This window comes from Gracilinanus agilis, chromosome 4, assembly GCF_016433145.1.
Source record: "Gracilinanus agilis isolate LMUSP501 chromosome 4, AgileGrace, whole genome shotgun sequence".
Lineage (NCBI taxonomy): Eukaryota > Metazoa > Chordata > Mammalia > Didelphimorphia > Didelphidae > Gracilinanus > Gracilinanus agilis.
The window spans coordinates 273,286,475-273,299,051 of NC_058133.1; the positions used below are offsets into that span (position 1 = coordinate 273,286,475).

The 12,577-nt window shown below is 42.6% G+C and overlaps 1 protein-coding gene across 1 annotated transcript in view; it reads left to right on the forward strand.

Moving 5' to 3' along the window:
* The first annotated feature begins 717 nt into the window (after positions 1–717).
* PRICKLE4 (prickle planar cell polarity protein 4) overlaps positions 718–12,577 on the forward strand; it is a 25,876-nt gene continuing 14,016 nt past the window's right edge. The window contains exons 1-6 of the mRNA XM_044673532.1: positions 718–787; positions 3,326–3,501; positions 5,729–5,836; positions 6,358–6,495; positions 7,813–8,016; positions 8,340–8,535. Of these exons, the coding sequence (XP_044529467.1) occupies positions 3,361–3,501; positions 5,729–5,836; positions 6,358–6,495; positions 7,813–8,016; positions 8,340–8,535 (787 nt within the window). The 5' untranslated portion in view covers positions 718–787; positions 3,326–3,360. The remainder of the gene's footprint in view (positions 788–3,325; positions 3,502–5,728; positions 5,837–6,357; positions 6,496–7,812; positions 8,017–8,339; positions 8,536–12,577) is intronic.

The following is a 12,577-nucleotide window of genomic DNA, read 5'->3' on the forward strand; positions in this document are numbered from 1 at the left end:
TCTTTATTTTACATTAAATGAATGACATACAAATGAATGCAAACCTGTGCAATTCCTCATGTTTATTTTATTTGACTGTGTTTGGAGACCTGGACGGTAAGGCTATGCGGCACTGTTCTGTATCGAGATACTGGGGCGTTCGCTCTCTCCCCGCACCCCACGCACTCCTTTCACGTTTCAGATCAAACTTTCCAGGGCCTGTGCTTCCTACTTCTGGCTCCATGCAGCCGTCTGGGAGAGAGCGAAATTGGAAGGGGTAGGGCTGGCGAGAAGAGAGGACGGGAATGGAGGGTGAGCGGAGGGTAGACGCAACGGCCTGGCTGGAAGTGAGAACCCTTAGTTCCCTAGCCTAACACCCCTTTGGGGACTGGAGGGGAGGGAGAACAACAAGGTGTCTTGGGACAGGGCAGTAGATCTGCTTCCTTCCCGCTCTCCACCTGTCCTGTTTTCCTCCCCACCAGTTTGGTGGCTAGGACAATTCTCTCTGGAGGCGGATCCCATGCCAGAATCCTGCCTCTTTCCCTTCCTTTCTCTCTGCTCTCCTCCCCACCCATCCGGCCTGCGCCGGGGCCCCACAGGGCACTGCCCCCGGCGGGGCGGGCAGCTGGTTAATCATTGAGCTGGTTGGAAGAGAAGGAAAATTCGTGCCCACCTCCGAACTGAGGACTCCTAAACCGGGACGAAGCCTAATCTCTCCTACTCTCTGGCTCCCGGGAGTCCCGCGATACCTGCCCCCTCGGGGACTTCTTAAGAGAACTCTGAGGGTAACAAGGAGAGAAAGCAACAGGCAAGTGAATGGGGAGGGCCTAGGGGTTGGCACAAGGCTGGACCATGGGAGCCTGGGAGGCACTAGGGGTGGAATCGACTTCTGTACAAGGGGATTTTAGGGGAATAGGAAACGCCCTGTGTCCAGGCCATCATCATTTAGGGAGCTTCCTTCTGAAATCCAGCTCCACCCAAGCTGGATCTCCCCCTGGCACCTAAAGACACAAGGTTGCTCCCTTCAAAAAAATCTATAGATTTGTTTTCCTGAAAATGCAATTAGACCAAGGCTGAAACTAAGGGCAGGCAAGGCAGGCAGCTGCCTAGGAAGTAAAAAAGGGAAGGAAGAGGGAATCAAGGTGAGGAGCAAGAAAATAAAAGCATTCATATTTGCTGCCAAAAAATATTATTTTCCATGTCAAGCAGCTATTTCTTTTCTGACAGGTCTATCTACCTCTCTTAGGATGAAGATCCAAAGCCTATAGGAGAGAGTAACACCGGGGAGGGCACAGTTTTCAAATGAAATAATGATTTTTGTGGAATCTTATATTTAGAACTGGAGGGGATTGCAGAGGCCAGCTTGTTCAACCCCCTCATTTTAGAGAGGAGGGAAGTGACACAGAGAAAGGTTCATTGGCATAACTATTTAGAAGCAAAATAATTGGATTGGAACCCAGGTCTTCTGCCTCCAGACTTAAACATTCTTTTTCCATGGCAGCAGTTATGCTTGACGAAATTCTTTGCATAGTCTTATTCTGCTTGGCCTCAGAGATCAAAACTAGCAACAGTATCCTGGGGAAGTCGCATGGAGGCAAAACTTCCTAACAAAAACTGTCCTATAGAGAAATGGGATCACTTTTAAGAGTTAGGGACTTGTCCCTTATAGAAGATCTTCAAGTACAGGCTAGGATGATCACTTGCCAGGGATCTTGTTCAAATATAATTTGACTTCTGAGGCTTCTTCTAATTCTGAGATGCTCTAATTCAAAGAGTCTTTCTCAGGAGTTCAGCATTTCTGTGAGAAAATGGCTGAATGAGTGGGGGGATGGATGAGAGTAAACACTCAGGTCTGACCTCCTCCCTACAGGAAACCTAGCAGTGGACCCTTGGGAAGGTAGGAGGAAGGAAATGGGGTGTGGGAGAGGTGGGATGGAGTAGGAAAGGGGACACTCATAAAGAAATCTGACTACAGAAGGAGGGGCTGATATAGTAGGGCAGCTTTATTACTTTAATCCTCGAGACTCTGTCAACACCATAGTCAGGATATTTAATAAGAGTAGCTCCCCTTCATATAAGGATTTGTGGTTTTATAAAAGCAAATTCCTTATAGCTAACCTGTGAGGTAGTAGAATTATTATTCCCATTTTAGAGTTGAGGAAATCAAGACCAAAACTCAATCATTAAACACATTTATTGATTGCTTTGTTTCAAGTACTATGCTAGGTTGAAGGGGGTAGAAGACAGATTCCATACCTGATATATAAGAGCATTAGCCTTCACACATTGATAGTATAGCCTTTCATTTGTTTTTTAGTTTTGTACAACTCTCCATGACTCCATTTGGGGTTTTCTTGGTGAAGATAGAAGATACTACAGTGGTTTGCCATTTCCTTCTACAGTTTATTTTATTAAGGAGGAAACTGAGACAAAGGTAACTGACCTGGCCAGGAAATCATAGTTAGAAAATACCTGAGGCCAGATTTGAACTCAGGATGATGAATCTTCTTGGCTTCAGACCCAACCCTCTATATACTGAACCACTCAGCTACTCATATTACAATCTAGTTAGGAAGAAAAACAAAAATAGAAAACTGATAGAGGAATTAAATGCTATAGTGCAAAGGACTATCAGTAGAATAGAAGTTCAGAGGAGGAAAAAATCAATGGGGGCTCTAGTGGTCAGGGAAGATTGCATGAGCCCCAACCCTAGAAAGATGAGTGAGATTTGGATGGGAAGGAAGAAAAGAAGAAAAGACTTAGAGGTTGAAATTAGGGCAGCATGATAGAATCAGAATCACATTCACATAGCTAAAAGAGCACCCAAGGATTCTCTAATTCAACCCCTTAATTTTACAGCTGAGGAGACTACATCTTTGAAGGGGGAACCTAACTGGTCTAAGGTTACACAACAAGACAGTAGTAGGGGTGAAATTCAAACTCAGATCTTTTGACTAAATTTTGGGCTATAGCATGTCATGTATGGAAAAGGGTGAAGAATTCTGACTGTGTCTGCTTAATGAGGAACAGAACACAGAATCAGAGAGTGTTAACATGACCTTAGAAAATCATGGATTCTAAATGTGAGGAAACTGAGACATAGAGAAGTTAAGTGATATGCTCAGCTCTCTTGATTCCTAGTCCATGGCTCTTTCTTCCTGAAAAAAAAGTGACCCTGAGAAAGTCACTTATCATCTGGTTGCCTCAATTTCCTCATTTATAAAATGGGAATAATAATAGCACTGGCCTCCTATGAATGTTGTGAGGATAGAATAAGAAAATATTAAAGTGCTTTTCAAACTTCAAAGCACTATACTAATGCTGTCATAATCATTAATTATTACAGACTCCTTTCCTTAAGTAGCTTCTTCCTGTGTCCTTATGCTATCTGAGCTTACTGAAATCTGCTCCCACCAAGAAGATAAATCCACCTGCAGAGATCAGAAGACAACAGTCTGCTTGTTGGACAGTGAATCCTACTTCACCCTGGAGGAGGAAAGAACTGATCCTCTTCCTTCCCAGGTAATAAGAACCCTTCTTACCTTTTTTCCTTCCTGGACAAGCAGAACCTTCTATCTCTTGGGGAAATTTGCTTTTCCAGTGTGATGATTACAAATTCTGAGGAACTGGGTTCAAAGTAAGAAAATCAGTTTATTGATAGCAATAACCAGTAAATTAATTGGTCAGTAAATTAATTGGTGATCAAAGACCAAGACATGCAGCATCTTGAGTCATTAAATACAACTTTGGAATTTCATTTTTCAACCATCCTTTAGATGTCTCTAATTGGTGAATACCTTATGAGAAGAAGGAATCATTTTTGTAGTCCCTCCCCAATTCCTAGTTATGGGAAATCACATATCCAATCCTAAAATACCAACGTCTAGATGAAGAAATCAGATTAAGTCTGGTTAAGAGTGACAATGTTCATCCACCCCAATGCAGAATTCAAGAACAATATCCTGCTGCCCAAAGACACACCTGGCCTAAGATGGATTTTGTTTACTGAACTTGATGGAGCCCATAATCTTCCATTTCAATTGCCCCAACTTAGAAAATTCACCGGAATAGGGAATGTGAAAGGATTCCTTGGTTTTGTTAGGAACAAAGGAATGAGGAAAGAGATTTAAAGGCCAGATCTGAGCCTCAATTTAAAAGGTAAAAATTAGAAATAATACAATATTAGAATTAGATCTTTAAACCAGTTGAGTCAATTTTGGTCCAAACTATCTCATACAACTCTCCCCACTCCGGATATGCTGCCCTCAGGTCTTTTGTCTGGCTGAAAATCAGACCTTCTGGAGCATTTGCATTAATAATATCAGAGATTTCATGCATCCCAAAGAGTCACATTTTAAAAGAGGACTTTGAGAAAAGGGCAATACTTAGTCAAATGAATGAATTTCTAATGATGAAGTTTCAAGTCCCAGTGGAGCAGATATTTTAGGGTATAGAGAATATTCCTTTGCTGTCATTCAGTCTTGACCCATTTGGAGCTTTCTTGGCAAAGGTACTGGAGTGGTTTACCATTTCTTTTTCCAGCTCATTTTACAAATGAGAAACTGAAGGAAATAGGGTTAAGTGACTTACCTAGGGTCATATAGCTAGTAAGCATCTGGGACTAGATTTGAATTTTGGATGATGAATACTCCTGACTTTTAAGCCCGGCACTGTATTTGTTGTACTACCTAGCAACCCATAGTATTCTTGATCCTTCAAATACCCCCATGATTGTGGGCATGAGTCAAGCCCTGTGGACTTAGATGAAAGTGAATCAGGAACAGAGAAGGAATTCCATAAATGTAGAAGGAATATAGAATAGAAAATGTAGAAGGGGAGAAAAGTGAACAGTTATTTTTTTCTTTTTTTCTTTTCATTTTTTAAATTTTTTTTTAAATTTTTAAACCCTTAACTTCTGTGTATTGACTTATAGGTGGAAGAGTGGTAAGGGTAGGCAATGGGGGTCAAGTGACCTGCCCAGGGTCACACAGCTGGGAAGTATCTGAGGCTGGATTTGAACCTAGGACCTCCCATCTCTAGGCTTTTTTCTTTTTTTAATTGAAAAATTTTATTTAAATAATTGATTTAGAATATTTTTCTAGGGTTACATGATTCATCTTTTTTCCCTCCCCTCCTCCCCATAGCCAACAAGTAATTTCACTGGGTTTTACTTATGTCATTGATCAAGACCTATTTCCACATTACTAATATTTTCATTAGGGTGATTGCTTGGGGTCTATATCCCCAATCATGTCCCCATCGACCCATGTGATCAAGCAGTTGTTTTTCTTCTGTGTTTCTGCTCCCACAGTTCTTCCTCTGAATATGGATAGTGCTCTTTCTCATAAGTTCCTCAGAATTGTCCTGGATCATTGCATTGCTGCTAGTAGAGAAGTCCATTACATTCGATTTGCCACAGTGTATCTATCTCTGTGTATAATGTTCTCCTGTTTCTGCTCCTTTCACTCTGCATCAACTCCTGGAGATCATTCCAGTTCACATGGAATTCCTCCAGTTCATTATTTCTTTTAGCACAATAGTATTCCATCACCAACAGATACCACAATTTGTTCAGCCATTCCCCAATCGAAGGGCATCCCCTCATTTTCCAATTTTTTGCCACTACAAAGAGCAGGGCTATAAATATGAAAAGTGAACAGTTTCAGTGGAGAGGAAGAGGTGATGAAAGAAGTCCAGACATATAATAAATCCCACCAGCTGGCTCCAGGGCTCTGCTTTGTCTCTTCAGGTGCCAGTACACTGTGACTGGGAGTCCTCCTATGTGGATCCTGGCAGGTCCCCAAATTGGCTTCGGATACGAACCCTCCTGCAGCAGCTACCTCCACAAGACAGTGATGTGAGCCCCAAAATGCACCCCTCATCTGCTGAGTTCCCCTTCTCCTTTCTCTTTTCTTTGTCATCTCTCTCCCAGAGCAGTTCATCTTGATCCATCCTATATACATTGAGCACTGACTGTGGTTAGAACTGGAAAATTTTACAGTGCTTCTTTTGAAACAAGGATTAGTGAGGGGAAAAACATGGGAATAATAATAAAATTATTACAAATAAATATGAGTTGTTTGGAGTAGTTGACATCTAAAGTCACTTCTCATTCTATGATTCTATGAGATTAGTGCTATTGAATGGTCAAGGAAGGCTTCTTGGAAGAGGTGAAATTCTGATAGGCTTGCATTCAGCTTTCTTCCTCTCTCTCCTATTGGACCATCTACTAGCCTCTTCTTCCCAGTTTTCCTTTTTTAAGCAAGAAGACTCTATAATCTCCATTCTTCCTAGCAATCTATTGTTTTTCCTTTGGCCTAAATTTACACTTCCCCTCCTCTGCTTCACTATCTATCCATCATTCAAATATTTTAACAGGAACGGTACTGTTCAACTCTTGGGGAAGAAGAGAGAGTTCAGCTTCGACTGTTCAGTGCCCATCGGAGACAGCAGGCCCTGGGTCAGGGGGTCATCCGATTGGTGCCTCCTAGGTTTGAAGGGCATATGTGTGAGAAGGTGAGCTACTCCAGAATCCCATTGCTCCTGGTACCATTATGTCCTAATCAGTCACTATTATCTACCTTGAACTCCGGGAGTCATATAGAAGGTTTGCATTATGGAGGGTATTGAAGGATCTGAAGAGTCAGTATGGCACAGCAGATAGAGAGCTGGCCACAGAATCAAGAAAACTTGGGATTAATTGCCATATCTTTGTGACTGCGAGGAGGACACAACCTCTCAGGGCCCTTAGGTAGTGCTCTAAGACTGTAATTTTCAGAGAAGATCTTGATTTACTTTAGGAGAAGAAGCTCCTTACTTAGACTTTTCTACATTGATGAAATATTAGGTCTTTAAAAAACAAGAAGCAGTAAGGAAGAGAGGGGGAAGAATATTTCATAAATAGAATTAAGGGAAGGGCAGCTAAGGTAGCACAGTGGAGAGAGAGTCAGGTCTGGAGTTGGGAGGGTGTGGGTTCAAATCTAGTCTTAGACACTTCCTACCTATGTGACCCTGGATAAGTCACTTAGTTGCCTAGCCCATGCTACTCTTCTGTCTTAGAATTGTTACTAAGTTAGAAGGTAAGAATTTAAGAAAAATTAGAATCAAGAGGAAATTATATGGAAGAGAAAAATAGAAAGAGGTTATGATAGAAGCTAGATTTGGGGAAGGAATATGATAGGGCAGTGATGGCAAACCTTTTAGAGATAGAGTGCCAGACCCCACCCTCACCCCACCCCTAAGATCCAGTGCCATACCCATCTCCCCCAGAGATTCCATGCCATGTTCCTCTCCCCACACCAAATGCTAGGTGCACCCTCTGCCCCTTACCCCACATAGGGGAGGGAGGAAGCACTGCCATTGGGCCGCTGGGTGGGTGGCCTGAGTATTCTGCTCCCCTCCAGCTCTACCCCCTATGAGTTGCCCACTTTACCCACTGTGTGCTCCCATTGGGCTACTGGGTAGAGGGGCTGGGGATGTGAAAAGATCTCATCAGGTTCATGGAGAGGGGGAGGGGAGAAGCTCCACCCAAGTCCCTTTGCTGTTCTCATAAGGTACTCTTGGGTAGAGTGCTCTGTGTGTCATCTTTGGTACCTATGCCATAGGTTCGCCATCACTGTGATAGGAGATAGATGGTATGTGTGGTTGGGGCACTGCATATGTGTGAATGGGTATTTTTTGGAGGTGAATGGTAGAGTTAGAGAGGTGGGAGAAAGAATAGATGGCTAAAGTGAAAGGTATGAAAATTTCTGGAAGCCACATGCAGGAGGCTGGAAGGTGAGGAGATGGGAAATTTTTCTTGGCTCTTTTCTGACACTGTTCCTTTTCCCACAGTGTGGTACAAATCTGAGACCAGGTGAGCCTGGGGTATTTGCAGCTAGGGCAGGAGAGAGTAGTTGCTGGCATCCTGGCTGCTTTACCTGTCAGGCCTGTAGCCAGGCCCTACTCGACCTGATCTATTTCTACCATAAAGGGCACCTGTATTGTGGCAGGCATCATGCGGAACTGCTCAGACCTCGCTGTCCTGCCTGTGACCAAGTAGGTATAACTCCCTCAGGAAGGAAGGGTAGGAAGGAGATAAAGAGGGCTAGGGCAGGGGAAGAGGTGGAGGCCTCCAGAGGACCAACCTTGGAGCCATTTTAGCCCAATTCCCTTACTTTACAGTTTGGAAATTAAAGCCCTTGGCCAGGTTAGTGGCTGGAGGGCTGCAGAGCCCTTCTGAGGAGCCAGGTCTTCCAGTTTACAGTCTATTGTTCTGTCTAGGGCCCTATGCTTCACTCTATCATTTGCAAGACTCAATCTCCCCAGTTTTAATCAAGTCCCTCCATTTCTGTCTTTCTGTTCTTCCCCTTCCTCCACAGCTCATCTTCTCTGGCCGATGCACAGAAGCTGCAGGGAGGCGCTGGCACGAAGATCATTTCTGCTGCTTGGATTGTACAAGACCCCTTAACTCTGGGCAGTATGCCCTGCCTGGCAGTGGTCCCTGCTGCCCCAGATGCTTTGAAAGCCGCCTTGACTCTGATGCAGACCCTAGACAGCCTGAAGGAGAGACCCTTGGTAAGAGAGAACCAGCTTAAAGGAAAGGGGAAGGACAGAATGCCAATCCAATCCAATCTAATGTAATAAAAATGTATTAAGCACCTATTATGTGCCAGGGATTTGCTAAAGGTTGGGGATACAATTAATAAAAAGACAGTTCCTGCCCTCAAAAAATGTATAATGTAGTGGGGGAGGGGCAGCTAGGTGGCTTTGTGGATAGAGAGCCAGGCCTGGAGATGGGAGGTCCTGGGTTCAAATTTGACCTCAGATACTTCATAGCTGTGTGACCCTGAACAAGTTGCTTAATCCCAATTGTCTAGCCCTTATTGTTCCTCTACCTTGGAACCAATACTTAGTGTCAATTCTAAGACAAGGTAAGGTTTTTTTAAAAAATGTAATTGGGGGAGACATCCACAAATGGAAGCAGGATGGAAAGATAGTATTAGGAGGGACAGCTGGAGGTAGCCAACATAAAGGCATCTTGCATATTATTCCATGGATTCGAGATAAGAGCTGCAGAAAATTTTTGGCCTCAATAAAGGAAGATATTGGGAGGAGTTTGTTACTCCACCTTCCAGCTCTCCAATCAGCTGAGAGATGAGACTAAGTGGGGTGGTATCCTTCAAAGCTTGAATTAGCAGCATGGTAATTTATAGGTGATGAGGCTAATCTGGGAGAGGCATCTTGATCCCAGATGTTGAGGAGCAACAGATGCCTGATGGAAAGTCAAGATAATAGCTACATTTCCTTATTACCCCTCCTTCTAAAGCCCTCAGCCCAACAGTGATTTCTTAGGGTGCCTGGAAACTTCTTTCATTAATGCAGATTGACACCTACTCCAACACTTACAGTCTTAAAGCCTTGCCCAGAGTCACATAGCCAAGTCATAGTCAAGGTCTTGAACCAGTCTTTCTGAGTCTGAGGCCAGTTAGTGTTGCAACCTTGGGAGGTAAGGAGTGCAATTATTATTCTCCCCATGATTTTCTTTTTATGATTCGTATACTCAGCATTTAGCACAGTGCCTGGAACATAGTAGGTACATAATAAATATTACATTAGGAGTGGCTAGATGGCTCAGTTGATAGAGAGCCAGGCCTAGAGTCAAGAGGTCCTGGGTTCAAATATGGTCTCAGACACTTCCTAGCTGTATGATTCTGGTCAAGTCACTCTTCTGCCTTGAAATTAATGATTCTAAGACAGAAGGTAAGGGGAAAGAGTGAGAAAAAGAGAGGAAAGAAGGAAGATTATATTAGAATGGATTGGTGGATTGGATTAGTCCTTTGTTCCAGCCAAGGTCCATTTAGGATGAGGAAATTGGGACTCAGAGGGACGAAAATGTCCAGCTGTGTCATTTTGGATAAGTTAGTAGTCTAGGACAGAGATGTCAAGCTCAAATAGAAATGGGGGTCACTAAGCCACAAATAAGGACATATATCAATTTAGAAAATCACAAATTATATTTGATTGTATTTTTTAATCTTGTTAAATATTTCCTAACTGCATTTTAATCTAATTCTATCATATTTTGGCCTAAGAACTGGAATTCTTGTCTCTAGATTTTACAGTCAGCAGTTTCCTCTTCCTGTCTAAGGAAGACAGACATTTTTGGCTTGAAGCAGACATTGTAAGCAGTGTCATACACTAATGTTACTATAGTCTTGGAGGTTAGAGGCCCTTGGTCACAGCCCCCAAAACTTAGCTATTCCTTTTCCTTTCCCTAGCTTCTATCATGCTTCCCCCAAATTTACTTATTCATTCATTCCTCTGACCCTTGTGGGGAAGAGAAAGGGGGTGTATTTCAAAACAAGATATAAAAGCCTCCTTCCCTTTACTTTCACAGGGTTGACTATAGCCATAGAGGTGGGATCAGCAAGGAAGGAGGTAGGATGAGGGACAAAACCTGCTAAGGGGTTGCTGCCACTATGGATTTTATTCTAGGTCAGTAAAAAGAAATGAAATTACAAGGTTTTGAAGTTGTCATTGAAGACCCTGTCAAAATAAAGCAGGGGTGTGCACTATGCTAGTTGTGTTCCCAATTTGGTTCAAATTTTGATGTTAAAGACAAGTGTAAATTTCTCTGGCATTTTCAAAACAGTATAGAAAGTAATTTGTTCTAGTTTTTAGGGGGAAAAGACCTCAGCTCCCAAATTCAACAATATTTCGAAAAAAAATAAGTGACCAAAAATTATATTCCTATAGATAGAGCTTCCACATCTAGTGAAGAGAGTAGTAAGTCCCACGTGTGTAGTGAGGTTGTTCTTGTGTAGTTCCAAAAGAGGCAGAAGAGACATCTCTAATCTCTTCTCTCACCTCCCTTCTTCAAAAGCAACTTATTCCTACCAGGAGAGGAAACAGGAAGTTAAGGCTAGAAGCTACCACTTTGCTCTCCTCAGAGAGACCAGTATCAGGTTAGAAGTATATTTATTAGTTCCCTCAATATTATAGGCTAGGGCCTTGGTAGTGAACCTATGTCACATGTGCCAGAGAGGGCACTCAGAGCTCTCTCTCTGGACATGCCCACTATTGCCCCAGCACAGAGTTGTCCAGAGCTTGTTACTAGAAAGCCAGAGGGATGTGGGGGCTAGGCTCTTCCCCTCCCCCTCTCCATATGTGCCTGAGGACATCACCTGCCCCTCTAAAAGGTTTGCTATCAATGGTCAAGGGAATATAATCGGGTTCCATTTACCTTCTTTCATTTTGCCATTTTGGGGAAAGAGGAAGACCCCAAGCCCCATGTCCAAGGCTTGACCCCTTTCCTTCCAATTGCCAGTTCCATAATGAACACATATAGCAAAAGGCAAAGAAACCCCTTTGTCTAAATCACAGCAAAACAGAAATTAGTGAGAGTCTACATAGAAGGATATTGTCGATGTGGAATCTAGAAAGCCTCAAACTTGTATCCTTGTGAAATCTGATCCCCATTTTAGTCAGCTTGAAGGTGAAGATCTCAAGTTTGACCTTATCACATGAGAGTTTCTCCCGGAGAGAAAGCCCAACTTACACAAATTTCAGATTAACAACTTCACAAATTTCAGATTAACAGCTTCACAAATTTCAGATTAACATAGACCTTAAAGTGGTTTAGATTAAGTATCCTTTTTGTCCCAATGGTTTTTCTTCTTAGGCCAAAGTCCTTTACCAAGGTAGCCCAGCCCTTGGCTGGATTTTTCCCTTTTGTGTCCATCAGCCTCTCACTGATAATCCTGTCTAGGACTCCTCTTTTTCTTTGTAGCCATTGTAAAGCCAATCAATCTCTGATCTCAAATGGTTGGCATTCCTAGGGTTCCATGGTCAGAGCAGCCAGAGTTTCAGGGCTTTGTGTAGGTTTGTGGCATGCAACTCTGTGATGGCCTGAGAAAAATTTGCCAAACCCCTCTTCTTGATTATATACATGGTTTTTCTGACTATTTAATAGTTCTTGTTTTTTCCAGTTTAACAATATGTACCAGACAATAGAGAATAAAGGAACTCTCCAGTGGGAGCAAGTTAACTCAGCTCAATCAAGAGAGAGGGTTTTAGTTCTCAACGAAGGGGAAACTTCCTGAAGTCTCTAGAGTAGTAAGTAAGTTTCATATAGGGACATGATCCAGATGGCCAGCTCTTCTTTTATGTCTTCCTAGAGTCTTTTCCTTCAGCAACCTGAAGTAAGGTTAGCCTCTTCTAACTTCTCTCTTGAAATTAGAAGTTAGGAGTACTGAATCAACATGATATTTAAACAAGACTCAAAGTCTAATGAGTTGGGGACTAACTATGAACTCAAAGGGGACCCTTTCTTGGAGATTCCACCTATTTGACCTTAGACCCCTGATGGCAAACCTATGACAAGTGTGTCAGCACTGACAACATAGCCATTTTCGATGGCATGTGGCCCCATGCAGCCACATACAGAGAAGTATTTTATTTAAAATATAAATATCATGAAATTATAGGGGTTTTTTTTCTTTTAAACTTTTTATTTTTTTTTAATTTTTTTTAACATTTATTAATATTCATTTTTAACATGGGTACATGATTCATGCTCCACCTTTCCCCTTCAACCCCCCCCCCCCCGCACCCCCCC